The sequence below is a fragment of the Dreissena polymorpha genome, chromosome 9 (assembly GCF_020536995.1).
Source record: "Dreissena polymorpha isolate Duluth1 chromosome 9, UMN_Dpol_1.0, whole genome shotgun sequence".
Lineage (NCBI taxonomy): Eukaryota > Metazoa > Mollusca > Bivalvia > Myida > Dreissenidae > Dreissena > Dreissena polymorpha.
The window spans coordinates 12027506-12048581 of NC_068363.1; the positions used below are offsets into that span (position 1 = coordinate 12027506).

Sequence of the window (21076 nt, forward strand, 5' to 3'; positions counted from 1 at the left end):
GACCATGTGCTATAGGTCCTTTGATTTCACTCTAGACCATGTGCTAAAGGTCCTTTGATTTCACTCTAGACCATCTGCTATAGGCCCTTTGATTTCACTCTAGACCATGTGCTATAGGTCCTTTGATTTTACTCTAGACCATCTGCTATAAGACCCTTTGATTTCACTCTAGACCATGTGCTATAGGCCCTTTGATTTCACTCTAGACCATGTGCTATAGGCCCTTTGATTTCACTCTAGACAATGTGCTATAGGCCCTTTGATATCACTATAGACCATGCGCTATAGGCACTTTGATTTCACTCTAGACCATGTGCTATTATAAAGGTCCTTTGATTTCACTCTAGACCATGTGCTATTATAAAGGTCCTTTGATTTCACTCTAGACCATGTGCTATAGGCCCTTTGATTTTACTCTAGACCATGTGCTATAATATTTAATATTTACAACCAGAATCTACTTCAATTATAAATGGGGGTCAATGGAAATTGTATGAGTCTTAAGGGCCTGTAATTACCAACCAAATTTTAGACCCAAGTCTAAGCAAAATGAATAGAATTCTTCAAACTGTTTTGTTCTAATAGCATAATATGGTTGGATATGACGCACATTTTAATACCTGTATTTACACAATTCGTTACTAAGAAAAATGAGTCTATGACAAAAGCACAATTTGTAGGTCGATGAAAAAGTCGGTGAATACCGTCCCAGATTATATAACATAATTGTATACAAGTAAGTGTTAATAATGATTAAGTAACAAGACAGGCAGACTTCTGGCATTGCCTTCATCTATAATCTGTAGAGTTCAGATATACCAGTTGTTGAGGTATTGACCAGGTGACCTTTTTAACACCACTCACAATGGGTGATCACGATTGTTCACCTGGAGGGGTGCCTGATCAGGTAACTAAAATGCTTAAGTAGGTTTTGACAACTCATTAAATTTCAACAACAATGTTCTAGAAAAAATCTGGAACACATGGGCAGCACTATTTACTCATTGTAACCCGACAGTTTCTGGGACATTGTTAGGATGGTCACCTATTTATGGCCCTGTTATTTATTTGTATTGTATTTATTTGTTCACAGTCTTAAATGGCTCACCTTTTCTAAATGACAGTTCAATGATTTAATATCAATGAATCCATGATTTATTGAATTCAATTGATTATTTAACCTTTTATCATACAAAAAATAAACAACAGAATTTTAAATATTTAATGCAAGTATGACGCAAGTATGACGTAAATCGTGTTTGACAAAAAACAACAAAAAACTTGCCATATTGTTGGTTGCAGTTTGTGCATGAACTAAATAAAACTTTCAATGTTATTGGTAATTTGAAAAGCAATAATACCCATATATTGCTGTTGTGTCTTGATTTCACAATATATCAAAAATAATTTTTAAAATGACAAAAGTATCTCTTGGATGGGTAGGAAGTTTAGATGATCATGTTATAAAAATATATAACTATATAATATTGAAAAATGGCATAACTTTTTTTAATATTTGCATAGGATAATACGATAAATATGTTAAAATTGCACAGGCTAAACATTAAATCATAACAAAGAATAAATGCAAGTTTTAATTTTAAAGTTGAAAAGTTTATAAGAGGCTGCTCAGGCATACCCGGTATAAGCTAGAAAAGTGTGTGTCTATGAGCAGACAGAACAGATTAACCCATTTGTGCCTAGCGTCTAGAAAAAAGGCCTTGGCAAACAGCGTAGACCCAGATGAGACGCCGCATAATGCGGCGTCTCATCAGTGTCTATGCAGTTTGCTTAAAGGAATTTATGTAAGAAATATTCTGAATATAGAAATAAATATACAAGACATCCCTAATTTTGGAAATAAATTGATCCAATTTAGAAGGATGGGAAAGTCCACTAGGCATGAATGGGTTAATGAGAAAACTAGACCCCCTAAATTAAATACTCCATAGTTTGTCATTATTACCAGTAATTTGATATAACCTAAATGATAGAAAACTGATGATTAAGGTCTTATATTCAAGGTTCCCTTTCCCGATTGGTAAAATAAGCATTTGAAATTCAGTTCTATAATTTATTACTGTCACTTGAAGTCGTTATATGACATTATTTAAATCAATCAAGTGATTATAAATCATCGAACCAAGGTAGCTTATTGCAATGATTGATAATTGAAACACCAATAACATTTGAAAGGAAAAGACCATGAACAATATGATTTCTTGTTCTAGTATTTGCCACTTTGAAACTTGATCCCATTGAAAACCAATTCAGTGTTAGTATGAAAACATTGTTACAAGCAGCATTAAAGGTGTATTCAATATAAAAATATGTTTATATCTATACATGCTCATTTCACAATCAGAGGGTTCTCAGTAAAAGTACATAATGGCTGTGATATAACTGTTGATTAATACTAATGGAACTAAGTATGAAAACAAGTCACACAAAATGTAATACAGCATTATTTAACTGTCAGTTTCTTGGTGTAAATGAAGGCTAGTTGGGTGCACTCTACTGAAAACTTTTTATAATGCATATGAGCCACACTTTGGGAAAATGGGGCATAATGCATGTGCGTAAAGTGTTGACCCAGATGAGCCTGTGTAGTCCAAACCAGCTAATCAGGGACAACAATCTCCCCCTAAATTCAATTTTGGTTTATAAGGGTCTTTCTAAACATGACAAATTCCATAAAACTGGAAAATTTTGGTCTGATTAACCTGTGCAGAGTGCAGGGGCTAATCTGGGACAACACTTTTAGCACATGCTTCTATAAATAAGGGCTAACATCACAGGAAAGGCCAAACTGGTCATACAGAAATAATCAATGTTATTGTTCATATATTTATATTCTTTAGGAAATAAAATACAATATAATGTTTTATTTAAAAAAAAACTGAAAGTAAACTTATTTTATAAAATATCTGCGGAAAAATTAGTTAAGCGGTCAGCTTGGGTTTGTATACAATATGGGTCAGCCTGACCAGTTACTATGATGTAACATGGCTCTCATTGGGCTTTCCTTGATCTTAAATAGTTCTGAGCCAATGAAACTAGCTCAGTAATACTGCATGACTGAAGTCAAACGCTAGGGTAGAAATATGCAGTCAAAAGCATAACTGTGATACCGCCTTCGATACGTTCCAAGCGTTTCAGTGATTTATAGGTTAACATCCTCCACCCTAACATGCAGGGAAAGCTTCTAAACATGTAATTGGTAAGAGTTGTTTTCGTGTAACAAGCCTCTGTAAATTTAAAATTTATATGTTGAATTCAATTAGGGACATCATGTGAAAAAGTGTTCTCTACCTATCACTTAGACACAAATCTAACTTTACAAGCCTCTTTGAACTGAAGCCTTCAAAATCAATAGACGTCATTCTACACTCCAATGTAACAAACATACTAATTAAGTTGATCGTAGGCCAGAAATCAAGATAGGAATTCCTGTGACCTTGATCTCTGGTGACCTTTTCCTCCCAAACAACCACTTTGCATGACCATAAGTTAAAGCATTCTTAATATATGGTGCAGATACAAATTTACAGTAACGAAACCCTGTGTCCTTAACCTTTGACCTGTTGACTTCTAAATGGATAGGTGTCTTGCTTCCCTCACAAGTTATTATCATACCATCACAGAACGACCAATACCTGCAAAGCAATGCACTGATATCTTCAAAGGGGGACAAGTTTTGATTCAACCCCTTGAGAAATGTGGAAGTAGTTCGCTTGACAAACTTGTAACATTTTATGCGAACAGAGAGACAAACCAGCCAACCAACCAATCAACAACATGCCTCCAATATACCTCCTCTCAAATTGTGTTTGCAGGATAATCACTTAAATGTGCATCACTCTTTAAAATTCAAATGTCTATAATAACTGAGTAACCACTTTTCCACTCAGAAACAAATTGAAAATTGCTATATGCAAACAGAATGAAAAAGAACAGCAAGCAATTCAGTTCTGGTTTTATGCTGTTTGCTTATCATCAGTATCTAAGGGTTGGCAACAAAGCCTTTAAAACTTTAATCTATTAAGACAGGTCTTAAATTTAATATGATTTCTAAGGGACTACAGGTTAAAATGTGTACCTGAGAGGCAAAGGGTTGAAAAGGGGGTATTCTAGTGCAACAAACACATATCTGTATTTTACCTTGCTGTCTATCTTGTACACGCCATGCTGTCGACAATACTGTGGGTAGGCTGGGCCAGTTATGGCACACACATCACATGTCTCCCTAGGAATCACTGGAAAATATCATACATCATACAATATTAGTCATGTTCTGCGAAAACTGGGCATAATACATGTGCATAAAGTATTGCACCAGATTCACGAGAGCAGTTACTCATGCTATCAGGGTCAAAACATACCCTCTTTATTGTATTACTTTTAAAAGAAAGTCTCTCCTGAGCATGAATCCAGTTAAAGGAGAAAGTTTTGTCCCTGATAAGCCTTGCAAATTTCACAGGCTATCTGGGACAACATCTTACGCACATGTAATTAGCCCTGTTTGTCAAGAAGACGGCTGGTATGATGATCAATGATTCGACTTAAGACAAAGAAATGCTTTAACCAACAACAAACAACAACATAAAACAGTCGATCGGACTTCATAATTTCAGATGGGTTTTCATTTAAATGTAATGATGAAAAAATCAATTAACAAGATGGTCATGATGGTCCTTGAGCACTCACCGGATTCCATGGGCATTTATTGTTGAAGACTTGATCTGGTGTTCTGGTCTTCACCCAACTTTACCCAGATTTAAACCTGGTATTCATATTTTAAAACAATGCATTCTGACCAAGTTTTATCAAGACTAAGTCAAAAATGTGGCCTTAAGAGTGGTAACAAGAGTTTACATGGCGACCTAGTTTATAGATTGACAAAACCCAGATTTTATCATAAAGCATATATATGAGTCGTGTTCTGAGAAAACTGGGCTTAATGCATGTGCGTAAAGTGTTGTCCCAGTTTAGCCTGTGCAGTCCACACAGGCTTATCAGAAACGACACTTTCCGTCTTCATGACATTTTCCTTTTAAATGAAGACTCCTTTTAGCAAAAATCCAATTTATGCTGAAAGTGTCATCCCTGATAAGCCTGTGTGGACTGCACAGGCTAATCTGGGACGACACTTTACACACATGCATTATGCCCAGTTTTCTCAAAACGCAACTCATATATTGTCAAGATAAGCATTTTTAGCAATCAAGTTTTATCAGTATTGAGTCTTCTTGATTGGGGCTTCTAGAATGGCAACATAGGGCTTCTAAAATATAACCTGGTGACCTAGTTTCTGGATGCACATGACCCAGATTTGAAAGCTGGCATAAATATTATCAAGACAAACATTCATACTAAGTATCATCCAGAAAGGGTCATTAATGGAGCTAAAACAAGTTTTTTCTAAGAATGGATCTGGTTGCCTAGTTTTTGGACGCATTCGACCCATATTCAAACTATGCCTAGACATTGTCCAGACATTTTGAAAAAGTTTCATCACAGTATTCATATGGTCCCTGTAGTGGTAATTTTTGTTTGTTTAAGATTATACCTTGTGATCTAGTTTTTGGATGCATGTGACTCAAATTTGAACTCAGTCTAGATACTGATGACACACAAAAAAAGGTAAAGGTCTTTTTTATTATAGTGTCACCCCTATTAAAAGGGCCAGCCAATTTGGCCTATGAGACACCTTTGCATGTATACCATGTACCTCCCAACTCCTATCACTATGCCAGGCGCCAGGCAGATAGAAGTCGGTAACCATTCATTTTAACTAGCTCGCGGCTCACGAACCGGCCATTTCAGAACAAGTCCCATGACAAACATCCATTCTTCGACAAACGCTCCCCATGGGACTCAAACCTTAGACCTCCTGATCCCGAGGCGGACGCCTTATCCACTAGGCCACGGCGACTTATATATCGGTTATCCTAAAGCACAGCTAAGAAATTGAGGACAGATTGTTCCACGATAGGCCCCAGATTGTTCACAGATAGACCCAGATTGTTCACAGATAGACCGAGATTGTTCACAGATAGACCCAGATTGTTCACAGATAGACCCAGATTATTCACAGATAGACTCCAGATTGTTCACAGATAGACCCAGATTGTTCACAGATAGACCCAGATTGTTCACAGATAGAACCAATGTTGTTCACAGATAGACCCAGATTGTTCACAGATAGATCCAATATTGTTCACAAATAGACCCAGATTGTTCACAGATAGACCCAGATTGTTCACAGATAGACCCAATGTTGTTCACAGATAGACCCAGATTGTTCACAGATAGACCCAGATTGTTCACAGATCGGCTCCAGATTGTTTACAGACAAACCCCAGATTGTTTAAAGCTAGGCCCCAGTTCTTTAACAGATAGACCCCAGATTATTTACAGACAAAGCCCAAATTGTTTAAAGCTAGGCCCCTGATAATTAACAGATTGACCCCAGATCATTCACTATCTTCATACCTGCTCCATAAGGGATGGATAGGATCATGTCCACACTGCTCACCCAGACACCGGGCCCTGCACACACAGCTATCTGTAAGGAACAAAACACATGCTATCTGCAGGGAAAAACACACAGCTATCTGTAGGGAATAACACACACAGTTATTTGTATGGAACAAAACACACAGCTATATGTAGGTAACAAAAAAGCTATCTATAGGGAACAAAACACACAGCTATCTGCAGGGAAAAACACACAGCTATCTGTAAGGAACAAAACACACAGCTATCTGTAGGGAACAAAACACACAGCTCTATGTAGGTAACAAAAAACAGCTATCTGTAGGGAACAAAACACACAGCTATCTGTAGGGAACAAAACACACAGCTATCTGTAGGGACCAAAAACACACAGCTATCTGTAGGGAACAAAACACACAGCTATCTGTAGGGAACATAATACACAGCTATCTGTAGGGAACAAAACACACATCTATCTGTAGGGAACAAAATACACAGCTATATGTAGGGAACAAAACATACAGCTATCGGTAGGGAACAAAAACACACAGCTTTCTGTAGGGAACAAAAAACACAGCTATATGTAGGGAACAAAACACACAGCTATCTGTACGGAACAAAACACACAGCTATCTGTGGGGAACAAAACACACAGCTATATGTAGGGAACAAAACACAGCTATCTGTAGGGAACAAAAACACAAAGCTATGTGTAGGGAATAAAATTTGAAAAATTGTTATCTCAAATTAATTTTCTCAGTCCACCTTGATGAGAAAAATATTTTCAATACTAAAGTGGTTTGTAATCCATTTGTTTAATGTTGTAGTAAAGTCATGTTAATCTTCTGGAAAAAAACAACTTTAAAACAGGCATAGATCTAATTGATTTCAAATTTAAGCTTTTTTGACAATTGAAAGAGGAAAAAAATTGATTCACAGCAAACTGTCTGAAACTATATACAAATTAAATCCTAAACAGAACTATTATTCAAATAACTAACTTTAAACTGAACTTGTGCAAAAGCTAGAAATTATTCTAGGACAAATTGAAAACTCAAATAAGAGCTCGTCACAAACTGACTATACCCTTCCAAAGCTTTGTCAGCTAATAACTAAGGGCAAATAACTCAGGAATTGTGTGAATCATTTGGGAAGACAATGTCCCACACTTCTTCTCTACTTGGTAATGATATATTTGAAGTTTCAATTGATTGGGAAATGTATAAGTATATAGCTTCAACACACATATAACATTTTATGGTGATAGACCGACTTGAAGAGGGATTACAATATACTGTACAATCATTATTATTAATGGGATATTAATTTGTGTTGCTTTCGTGGGTTCGACAGATCCAGGACTTTAAACAAATTGTAAAATGACCAACACAAATTTCTTTTTTTCTTCAAAAATTAGAAATGCAAAAAGTGTCCCTGGAAACGTAAGTGTTTGTAAAACAAGGTTTTTGTAAAAACTATGAAGTATCATGCTGACAAATGATTTTACAGAACCAGTTTCATATTTTGTTCACTAAGGTATGACTAGAAAATGTTTTAACATGCATTGTGCAAAATCAGAATGTAGGAATCTTTCAAAATTTCTGTGGATAACACCTGAAAAGAAAGCAAACATAGTAAAAGACAAAAAGTTTATAATAAAATAATAATTTCTGATAAAAATAGTAATAATTTTAGACCTAAAGAATAATTTAAGCATTTGCAGCAATATTCAATATTACATGACCCATGAAATGCAAAAATGGGTCTTATGCCACATAGAGCCAGTGTAGCTCCAGACTTTCCTGTGCAGTTACGCAGTATGATCAGGGGCTACACTGTTCGCTAATGAGATGTCAAAATCTTGCATGACTTTATAGCCAACAGCCGAGCTCCTGACCAGAATGGGCAATGCGCAGGCTGATCTGGCGCCAAGCTGACTGCATACAAGATCAGACCAATTTTCTCATGATGAGGCTCATATGACTAGCATATTGACCACAGACAGTCTGGTATTGAGATGAACAATATAATAAATATTTTTGACAATAGACTGAGTTTAATGTATTTAATAAGCATTAATGGATTTTCATTTTAAAAAATCACTTAATAGTCACTCCATAACCTTGCTATCCCTATGAGGTCAATCATTTGCTTGTTCATTTACATACATGCTCTGAGCAGTCAAATTACTGAAATAAGCCGTATACCTGTTAGTGTTACAATATAAAATAAGCCCTATAACTGTTATTGTTACAATATGAAATAAGCCCTATACCTGTTAGCAATACAATATGAAATAAGCCCTATAACTGTTATTGTTACAATATGAAATAAGCCCTTTAACTGTTATTGTTACAATATGAAATAAGCCCTATAACTGTTATTGTTACAATATGAAATAAGCCCTATAACTGTTATTGTTACAATATGAAATAAGCCCTATAACTGTTAGTGTTACAATATGAAATAAGCCCTATAACTGTAAGTGTTACAATATGAAATAAGCCCTATAACTGTTATTGTAACAATATGAAATAAGCCCTATAACTGTTAGTGTTACAATATGAAATAAGCCCTATAACTGTTAGTGTTACAATATGAAATAAGCCCTATAACTGTAAGTGTTACAATATGAAATAAGCCCTATAACTGTTATTGTTACAATATGAAATAAGCCCTATAACTGTAAGTGTTACAATATGAAATAAGCCCTATAACTGTTTATGTTACAATATGAAATAAGCTCTATAACTGTTAGTGTTACAATATGAAATAAGCCCTATAACTGTTATTGTAACAATATGAAATAAGCCCTATAACTGTTATTGTAACAATATGAAAAAAGCCCTATAACTGTTAGTGTTACAATATGAAATAAGCCCTATAACTGTTAGTGTTACAATATGAAATAAGCCCTATAACTGTTATTGTTACAATATGAAATAAGCCCTATAACTATTTGTGTTACAATATGAAATGAGCCCTATAACTGTTTGTGTTACAATATGAAATAAGCCCTATAACTGTTAGTGTTACAATATGAAACTAGAAATGGGGCGGCAGAAGCCGACGCGTATCCCCACGCCGCATGTTTGACCCAAGGGCGCCCCATGGTTGGTAATGGGTCCATGCATAGTTGAAATTGACTGTATTGTGATAAGAGAAGTTCAGTATCAATTAGAATTTAATCGGTGTAGAAATGAAGAAATTATAGTAAAAGACAATTTTGGGTGGGTGTGGCCTATTATGGGTGGGGCGCCCCAGGGTTGGTAAAGGGGCCATACATAGTTGAGATTGACCATATTGTCATAAGAGATGTTCAGTATGAATTTGTAAATTGTTGTAGAAATGAAGAAATTATAGTAAAAGGCAATTTTGGGCGGCGTGGCCTATGTGGGCAGGGCGCCCCAGGGTTGAAAATGGCGCCATGCATAGTTGAGATTGACTGTTTTGTCATAAAAGAGGTTCAGTATCAATAAAAAGTGAATCGGTGTAGCAATGAAGATATTATAGTAAAAGGCAATTTTGGGTGGGCGTGGCCTATGTGGGCGGGGCGCCCCAGGGTTGGTAATGGGGTCATGCATAGTTGAGATTAACTGTATTGTCATAAGAGAGGTTCGGGGTAAATTTGAAGTGCATCGGTGTAGAAATGAAGAAATAATAGTAAAAGGCAATTTTGGGTCGGCGTGGCCTATGTGGGTGTGGCCTATTATGGGCAGGGCGCCCCAGGGTTGGTAATGGGGCCATACATAGTTGAGATTGACCGTATTGTCATAAGAGAAGTTCAGTATCAACTAGAAGTGAATCGGTGTAGAAATGAAGAAATTATAGTAAAAGACAATTTTTTACAAGTATATGTCTACGAAATAGGAATACTAAGCAGTGTTAAGAATATTTTTTCAAAATATTATTTATTTTATGAACATAAATAAATCACTAACAAAGTTAAAGTGTTCCCATCCATCATGATTTTTTTCATTATTTTTTTTAAATCATTTGATGATGTGTCATATCAAGACTCAGTAGCCAAACTATTTCCAAATTAAATTAGAACTTGCTCAATATGTTTTACAGTTCGAAATACATGTTTTTTAACATTTGTTATTCATTTTCTGACCAAATAAGTACTTTACAAACCGTTAGTTGGTCAAAAGGCATTGGACCAGAATGAAACTCAAATTTGATGAGTAAGTCATGTAGAATCACACACCAAAAATTAGGTAAATATCTGCAAGTGTTTAGCAAAAAGTTTGGACAAGAGAAAATCTCTTAGTCCAACTCCCATAACTTCGCCATAAACAAATGAACTTTGAACCAAACACCAACTTGATTTGTAACTCATTGGTAACTAGACTTACATACCAAAAAATCTAGTAAATATCTCAAAATATTAAGGAAAAACTCAGAAAAACAATGAAGGCAGAAAGCCAGACAAACAGATGGACAGACAGTTTGACTGCTATATCCCACTGGGACATGAAAAAAAAGAGGAAGATTTGATCATATTAATTAAAATGTTTCAAATGGACAAAATGGTATTATCAAAACATAAAACAATTATGATGTTGATAATATACAACTTTTTTTTGCCTACACAATAGCATAAATTTCCTTCAAATTTGATTTTGACAATGAAAAAAGTCATAGGTGTGTTCTACAAGTTCTCTTACAAGCAAGCACAGGTTTCGATACAAATATTAAAATGTTGAAAGTATTGAGCAAGTCTTAAATATAGCAAAGCAAGTACTGGTAAACATTTCTTTTCCCTGTCCAAATGAACCATATTTTGGTGGCCTCAATTCTGATGTACCACAGTAACAGTAATTGTATGATTTTCCAGTCAAGTGAGGAATATGAGAATACAAGTAAAAACCAAGGAAGACTAAGTTCGTTATCATTGCATTGGGATATTCTACAGAAAAGGGCAAATATTTTTGACAAAGGGAGTCTTTGCAAAAAACGTACGAAATGGCCTGAATCAAACCACAGACTCTAGATCAATATTCGCTCCGTGATCAAAATGGCCTGAATCAAACCACAGACTCTAGATCAATATTCGCTCCGTGATCAAAATGGCCTGAATCAAACCACAGACTCTAGATCAATATTCGCTCCGTGATCAAAATGGCCTAAATCAAACCACAGACTCTAGATCAATATTCGCTCCGTGATCAAAATGGCCTGAATCAAACCACAGACTCTAGATCAATATTCGCTCCGTGATCAAAATGGCCTGAATCAAACCACAGACTCTAGATCAATATTCGCTCCGTGATCAAAATGGCCTGAATCAAACCACAGACTCTAGATCAATATTCGCTCTGTGATCAAAATGTATATATAGTTTATTTATAACTAACGGAAATTCCCATCCTTGCATATGCGTATGCATTTAGCGCCCCGCATTGGTGTCCATTCGTCACCCCACGAGAAACTACCGGTATACAGTAGAGAAACAACTGTACACCCTTAAGATAAGCAAGTGGTAATAGAATTTCTAAGCCCTACTGGGGTTAGCGTGTGGCTATGATATTAATTAGTAATAATTAGTAATTAGATATATTTTAAGTAGTAATAAAATAAGTAATATTTGTTTTATATACCCGACTTTATAAATAAATATTACCCGAATTGAGTAAAAACATCACGTTTAACAGTTGTATCAAAAATAATCAAATTATAACGAACAACCAACTTCTCTGAAAAAGATACGTCTCAGCTTATTACTACAATGAAATTACAGTGTAACAGTTAATAAAATCAGACGAACGTATAGTCGCGATGTATTTATAATTGCTTTCACTTAAATTTCTTACTACAGTTTTTCACGGAGCGTATATTGACAGGAGTTGAATCGAGTATTTGACCCTTACTGTAGTAAATTCAATTTCATGCAAAAACTAATCATCCGATTGTATTGGTTTAAACGTTATCTTGTTGCTTATTAATTCCTCTTTATTTTTTTATAACTTATAGTATATTTCCGTTGTTATTAATGGATTTATAGCGCGTTAAACACAAAAATAAACATTTTATGTTTATGTTAATGTTCTCATATAGAGTCCGTGAGTTTTTGTAATAGTTCACAAAAGTGAAACATGCATTTTTTTGCTAACTCTTAAATGGACACATTAAATCCCCCAAACTGAGAGTTACACTGCACTAGCCTCGCAACCCTTAATTAACCGAGGCCCCTGGATGTATAATAGATATTTATCTTAAAATGCTTCATAATTTTTTTGCAATTTCGACTAATAATTAAATATGTATTGTTCAGAGAAAATTGGGCTTAATGCATGTGCGTTAAGTTTCGTCCCAGATTAGTCTGTGCTGACGGCACAGGCTAACCAGGGACGACACTTTCCGCTTTTATGGTTTTGTTCGTTTAAAGGAAGTCCTTTCTTACCGAAAATCTTGCGCAGGCGGAAAGTGTCGTCCCAGAAAGCGACTAAAATGCTAAACTATTTTTCCGAAATTATTATTATCGATAGAGTAGCATACATTTTTAACACTGTGGCAAGGAACGCATTAATACCCGAATTATTTGCTAAATATAGATTCTGTGATACGTATCCCATAACTATCCGATACCAGAGGTATAAAAGTCGTCACCTTTGACAAACCGATCATAAACGAATAAGCGATGTCAGATATCGGCAAAAGTATTAAGAGTGCTTTTAAATCAGTAATTTATAGAGGATTCAGTTACTTGTCATGTAGTTAATGCATGCATGTCTTTTTTTTCGGTCAAACGAATACGATCGTAAATTGCAAGCTGTCATCGTTTGTACACTGACTTTTCCAAGTTGACTGTAACAATAAGAAATTGATTGTAAAAATAATATTGCTTTGTGTGTGCATAATTACAGAATTCTCGACTTCTAATGGAACGACATATGAAGCTATCAACAAATTGAAGGCGGATCTTTTAGACGACTACAACCCGGATACCGTGCCAGTTAAAAATTCGTCGACAATTATACGAGTGAACATCGCCCTCGCATTGTTTGCTGTTCCAGACCTTGATCCCGTGAAAGGGCTCATTCAAGCTGTATTTTCACCTATGTGTTTTTGGATTGACGAAATAATGACATGGGATCCAGCGAATCACAGCAATATACAAAAGGTACATTTCAAAGAAGAGGAAATTTGGCACCCAAGTCTTTTGCTTGCAACACCAAATAAGTTTACATTGGCGGGAGGCTATCGACAACGAATAAAAATTCAAGCGAACGGCAACGCTAAATGGTTGCCAGGTGAAGTATGGGAAAGTTCATGTAGATTCAATATGAAGTTTTGGCCATTTGATAAACAGACTTGTGAAATAGAGTTTATAAACCTTGACTTTTCCGCTGAAGAGGTGCAGTTACATCATTTATTATTTAACCAGGACAATTTTGTTCCCAATAGCGAATGGACACTGGAGGGACTTTCGGCAACGACCCTTACGAGACTGAATTTGAGTGTAATCAGATATTCGTTCAAGCTCAAACGAGAGTCAACGTTTTACGTCCTGACATTGATATTGCCGATAACGTTCCTTGGAATTTCCAGCGTAATGGTGTTTTTACTGCCCGCCGAGTCTGGAGAAAGAGTTGGATTTTCAATCACGCTTATGCTGACAATGACGACGTTTCTCGACATAGTTTCTGACGTAATTCCCAAAACAGCTACGCCACCATCACTTATGGCCGTGTTCGTTTTCCTACTTGTGATGTTCAGTATTATAGTACTAATACTTTCTATCTTAACCTTAATGATTTACCACAGATCTGATGACATTAAAATACACAGAAACTATATAACTATCTTTAAATTGTCTAGTTTTGCATTTTGTTGTAAAACAAAAGAAAATCGTATTGGGACAAGTGATGAAATTCGTAGGGATGGGGTTAAAATAATAAATATTGAGTCTGCAAAGAAAAGCGAGCTGGTGGCCGATGAACAAAACCTTGATGCAAAAGAAATAAAATGGCCTGACATCAGTAATGCATTGGACACCATATGCTTCTATACTCTAACTCCATTTTCAATTCTTTTGACAAATGTTTTCTTATTTTATTTAAGCTTTGCCTCTCATTATTAATTGTTTCAGCCTGCCAAGTAAAAATGACACATTTAATAAACAGAGATACACAATAATCTCATGTGTTTCTCTTTATATTATTGAATGAGTAACACGGTAAATTTTAATACACCGTTTTCTTTCAATAAAAAAGATGTAACAACGTAAAACCTTGTATGGCTTATATTGATATGTTTTACTAATTTAATGGAAAACTTTGCGTATTTAATTTACTGATGCATAGAATCATTCAATATCATTAAGAATGTATTATATGATTTTACTGTTCATTTTTGTGATTGTTTGAACTTTTTAAATACACATTATTATTATTATTGTTGTCAGAAACTTTATTTGCACTTATACTTTAAAAGTATACGAGAACCCGGCTCTCTTAATGTGAATAGTTCATGCTTAATGCAGTGACTTCAATGACACGTGACAACCTTTATTTAAAAATACATATATCTCCCAATAATGAAATACGAACTTTTGGATTTCCTGAATGAATGAGATGCATATGAAAATAACAATACTATCGTTGATAAGGTCATAGATTTAGTTTAAAAAATTGGTATGGACCCCATCTGTCCACTAGGACACTCCAGTATTGCTCGACGGCCATTGCTAATGGAAATATACTAAAATACATTTACCATATATAATCAAGCAATTTATTTGAATGTCATTATAGATATATCATTAACCGATACTTTAAATCATAAATGTAATAAATCATGTAACGTGTGAGACTGCAGTGAGAATGTAAACATGCGGTTTTACAGCAAACTCATTTCGGATATTTAACTATGTTCAATACATTTTTGGTAATAACAAATATTCTTAACTCATACCTGCTGTCTTATTGCTGATCTAACACACACCAGAATTAAGCTTTCTGATTGATTTTTTCTCTAATGGCATACTGTTCACTTCTGCAAGTTGAAAGAACGTTGACTACTGATTAATAAATGACTTTAAAGTGTCAGAAGTGTAAACGGCTAATTTAATAGTATATAAATGGGGTATCGGATGGAAAAAAGGGAGGGGCGATGTAGAAAAACAGTGTTTAACTTATAGATAAATGCTGTGAATAAATGTTATTGAAAACATGTGTCTTAATAATCAAATGTGTTAAATATATAATTTTATTACTTATCATGGTATTATATGTATGGGATTAAGTGTGTTAAGGATGATTGCGAAATAAATATAGCAGAAGATATTTGTCTTAGTTTAGATTTAAACCCTTTTCACCAATTACTTCTTTTATATCGAAAAACCTATTCTGTGTAGTCTTTGACCATGCTTTAAATGAATGTTCGGGGTAATCGGTTACAAAATCAGCAGACCGACTAACCAAAATGAGGACATTGGAAACAGCTTCGAATACTACATGTATACATTTATTTCTGATTTTAAAAGAGTTCCCGTTTAACAAAATAAGTTGTATGGCTTTGTAAGTTGAGTTATATTACTAATACTATTGTTTATATATTTTATCATACAAAACATTTCTGCAAGTATGGCATGTTTTCTGCGGGAATGCACGTCATACATAGCGGACATTCATTTCTAACAAGATTCTATTTTGTCATTGTCGTGTAAAGGCAGTCTCTTCTTTACGAAGATCCATTCCATGCAGAAAGCGTCGTCCCTGATAAGCCTGTGAAGATCCAGAAGGTGCATAATTTGGGTCATAACAATAAGATTCACAAATAATAATGTAACTACAGTGTTATATATTTCGTGTTTATCAAGAATTCAGAGAGTCACTTTAATACAAACACAAACTTTAGTGCAAATCTGAATACAAAACAGTGAACGGCAGATATACAAATAAATGCAAATTGGATCCACGCGACCAAGTGGGAATTGCGAAATTGATCGAACGAATGAAGTACGAGTAGTCGCCTATAAAAGTAAATGTGCAAGAATATAATTAAATCATATAATAAAACCTCATCAATAGAAAAGTAGACATCAGGAACCTGATTTTTGAAGCGTTAATTATTATGTTATTTAATAATGGTTTGAAAAACGAGTCATAACCAAACACCAACATTTACTTTTTTAACAAGTATCGGCAAGTATTGTCACTGTATAATGAATGTGCATTCTGATACGCAAAAGAAATTTATAAAACAAGTACAATATTAGCAGCCTCTCTTGAAATGTTCTTATATGCACACAGTCTTGGAAATGCCGCTTCTGTACTAAGGTTTCATTGCAAATCAAAGTATAATTAGTAGCCAATAAAATGGTGCATGTATGCAAATATACGCCTGTTGTTACACTTATCGAAAAGTATGCATAAGCAGTTTGATAACCTGAATAATTAATTGACTCATCATTTCCTATGCAAATTCAAACTAGAAATGGCGCGGCAGAGGCTGACGCGTATCCCCACTCTGCATGTTTTACCCAGGGGGCGCCCCAGGGTTGGTAATGACGCCATGCATAGTTGAGACTGACCGTATTGTCATAAGAGATGTTCAGTATCAATTTGAAGTAATTGGGTGTAGAAATGAAGAAGTTAATTCAAAATAACATAAAACAAGAGATGTGTTTGTCAGAAACACAATGCCCCCTTCTGCGCCGCATTGATTTATTTAAAAAAAATTGGCAGGTTCATTAATTACCTCCTTTTAATGCTTATAACTTCCCTTGGATTTGTTTCTTTGACCTTGAAGGATAACATTGACTTTGACCTTTCACCATTCAAAATGTGCAGCTCCATGAGATACACATGCCAAATATCAAGTTGCTATCTTCAATATTGCAAAAGTTATGGCAAACATTACAGTACATAAAATAAATAAAAATGAGTGAAAATCTCTGACCCGGCCCCATCCCAACCCCCATAACTTTTGACCCAGGTATCAGATCAAAATTCAAAATAGTGCAGGGTCGCACATATGCTCATAGCTACCATGTGTGTAAGTTTCAAGGTTGTAGTGCTTATAGTGTAGGAGGAGATAGTGGCCAGGACGGACAGACAGACAGACGGACGGACGGCGGAGATAAACTCAATTTTTTTTTTCAAAAAGGCTGGGGATAACAATAAAGTTACTTGCTCATATTGTTTCTTTTAAAAAAAATATTTATGAAACATGCGATTCAAGATTGGTGACTCAGTACATTCATCGATATTTCGCAGAATTGTGCCTTTTTCGTACAGAAGCATATCGAGCGTAGGATGAACTTCGCGAATTCGAAATTTGTTACAGCGTAGAACCTCGTTTTAAATGCTAAATGTTACATTTATCTCGCAATGTTTTATACATTATTTTACATTATTGTTTAAAACTTTCCTTTCAATATTTTATATTTTTGTATTTGTTGGTGTCAGGAAATTGTGCCCGAATGTTGCTTTTATTAAAACGTACAAATGTCATTGTTTGATGACCTTCTGTGACAATGTAGTTTATGAATTCAATGCTATAATGGTCCCGTCACACATGCGTTCCGTTGTTATTATTATGCAGAAATAAAGTTCTATTTACTACCGTGACTAGTTTCAAATATTCTGCCTGTACCAGTGTTAGGTCTTGTCTAGTCTACTTTACGGTGAACAACTCACAAAAACACACGTTGACAGTTTTTAGTTACACCATTTATGACTGCCTTATACCATTGGTATAAAAGTCGTCACACTTGGCAAACCGATTATAAAGAAAAAGTGATATCAGATATATGCGAAAGTATTACGGTTGTTTTTAAAACATTAATTCAGAATGGATACTTACACTTGTCTAACAAATTATTGCGGTCAAACGAATTGGATTGTAAATGTAAGCTGTTGTTAGCTGACTATTTCCCATTAACCTGTTACATTAAGAAAATGATTGTTAAAATAATATTGCTTTGCATGTGCACACTTACTGAATTTTCGACTTTTAATGGAATGACATATGAAGCGACCAACAAATTGAAGGCGAATCTTTAAGACGGCTACAACCCGGATACCGTGCCAGTCAAGAATTCGACGACAATCGTAAACGTAAACATCGCCCTCGGATTGTTTTTTTATTCCAAAACTTGATCCAGTGATCGGGCTCATTCAAGCTGTATTTACACCTATGTGTTTGTGGACTGACGAAAAAATGACATGGGATCCAGCAAATTACAGCAATATACCAAATGTAAATTTCAAAGAAAAGGACATTTGGCACCCTAGTCTTGTGCTGGCAACACCATTAAAGTTTACAGTGGCCGGAGGCTATCGTCAACGCATACAAGTAAACGCGAACTTCAATGCTGAGTGGGTGCCTGGTGAAGTATGGGAAAGCTCATGTAGATTCAATATGAAGTTTTGGCCGTTTGATAAACAGACATGCAATATAGAGTTGATTCACGCTGACTTTAAAGCTGATAAGTCGCAATTACATCATTTGATGTTTGACAAGAGCAATTATATTCCAAAAAACGAATGGACACTGGAGGGACTTTCGGCAACGACCCTTACGCGACTGAATTTTAGTGTAATCAGATATTCGTTCAAGCTTAAACGAGAGACAACGTTTTACGTCCTGACATTGATATTGCCGATTACGGTCCTTGGAATTTCCAGCGTAATGGTGTTTTTGCTGCCCGCCGAGTCTGGAGAAAGAGTTGGATTTGCAATCACGTTTCTCGACATAGTTTCTGACGTAATTCCCAAAACAGCTACGCCACCATCACTTATGGCCGTGTTCGTTTTCCTACTTGTGATGTTCAGTATTATGGCACTTATACTTGCTATTTTAAACTTAATGCTTTACCACAGATCTGATGAAATAAAAACTATAGAACTATAACTTTAAATTGTCTAGTTTTGCATTTTGTTGTAAAACCAAGGAAAATCGTATCTGGACAAGTGATGAAATTCATAGGGATGGGATTAAAATAATAAATATTGAGTCTGAAAAGAAAAGCGAGGTTGTGGCCGATGAACAAAACCCTGATTAAGAAGTAATTAAATGGCCTGACATCAGTAATGCACTGGACACCATATGCGTCTATACGCTAACTCCACTTTCAATTCTTGTGGCAATTGTTTTCTTATTTTATGTAAGCTTTACCTCTCATTATTAATTTTTCAGCCTGCCAAGTGAAAATGACACATATAATAAACAGAGATACACAATAATCTCATATGTTTCTCTTTATATTATTGAATGAGTAACACGGCCAATTTTAACATACCGTCTTCTTTGAATAAAAAAGATGTAACAACGTGAAACCTTGTATGACTTATATTGATATATGTTTTTACTAATCTTATGGAAAGCTTGGTATATTTTATTGCTTTAAAGGAACGTTCGAGGTAATCGGTTACAAAATCAGCAGATCGACTAACCAAAAAAAAAAGAGATTTTTGTCGGTGACTGGAAATAGACCAGTTCACGCGTGACGTCACGCGCACCTGCGTGTTTACAGGTCATAATACACCAAATAGTTTCCCTATATAATTCAATGTAAAAGCGACAACTTTGAGCGAAAATAAATGCAACATTTTGCACATAGAGACCCCCATAACCATACCTTTTCTTGAAGGCCATTCTAAGCGGAATCGATTTATGCAATAAAAAAGATATGTCATGTACAATGCAAGAAAGAACTTGACACAAATCAAAATCGACTGTTTTTGCAACTTTTTTTTTTCGGCCGTTTCTTATTGGAATGTAACCTTTTCTAGTGCAATGGTTTACTATAGTCTTCAAGTGTATCATATTTCAGGGATTCAGTAGTGAACACCTATTCATGCCCTACCATTATCTCCGCAAGATAACACCTGAATAATGGTAAAAAGTGTAAAACATGCCTTCCTGTCAACTATGATATTTTTTTAGAGAGTACAGCCCTACATGAAGCGATCATTTAGTGTATTGTAACCTACATACGGACTAATTTGGTAGGCAAAAGAAAGATACAATCAATGGGGAGAAATAGAGCGTGATCGGTTATATTTAAACGATTATATTTTGATTTTATTTTTCAACATGCCAACAAGTTGTTCTACGTTACTGAAACTAATAAGATTGAACACAATGAATAAATAGATCAATTCCAAATAACAAACATTTACAAATTAATAATAACGGTATTTCTCTGGGCAGGGACCTATACCCTGGTCCGGGAAAACTAACATGTTTACACATTAAATAAACATTTAATTAAATTACATGCAGTAGTTTTCATTTGATTGTTTGCAGTACGCTAAATCATAAAGTTATTATTTATAATTAAGCCGTCATTGATATGTGCAACTAACTTATATATTTTTCTTAAGATCATATTGCGTTTAACGCAAAAATAGCTTTAATCGATATGTGTAATGAACTATTTGTAACTCATTTTATATTTATACAGCAACATTTTGTCGCAATAAATATTGTCTATTTTGTTTGAAATTCTAAGTCACCTACATAGAAATACATGTTTGTTGTTATTGTACTATGCAAATTTTGCTTGCACGGCAATTACATCTATGTAAAACCTTTTCAGATTAATGTTTGTAATATTTCATGT

The 21076-nt window shown here is 35.0% G+C and overlaps 1 protein-coding gene and 1 pseudogene across 1 annotated transcript; one reads left to right on the plus strand and one right to left on the minus strand.

Annotated features, from left to right (window-relative positions):
- LOC127844834 (L-fucose kinase-like) overlaps positions 1 to 13214 on the minus strand; it is a 70283-nt pseudogene extending 57069 nt beyond the window's left edge.
- A 158-nt stretch (positions 13215 to 13372) lies between these two features.
- LOC127846660 (acetylcholine receptor subunit beta-type acr-3-like) lies at positions 13373 to 14606 on the plus strand. Its single transcript, XM_052378113.1, has one exon. It carries the CDS (start codon positions 13562 to 13564, stop codon positions 14582 to 14584), a length of 1023 nt encoding a protein of 340 aa, XP_052234073.1. The 5' UTR covers positions 13373 to 13561; the 3' UTR covers positions 14585 to 14606.
- Positions 14607 to 21076: the final 6470 nt, after the last annotated feature.

What these genes read in the sequence shown, in the direction of transcription:
- LOC127846660 (XM_052378113.1), top strand. Translation starts at nt 13,562, where the DNA reads ATGTGTTTTTGGATTGACGAAATAATGACATGGGATCCAGCGAATCAC.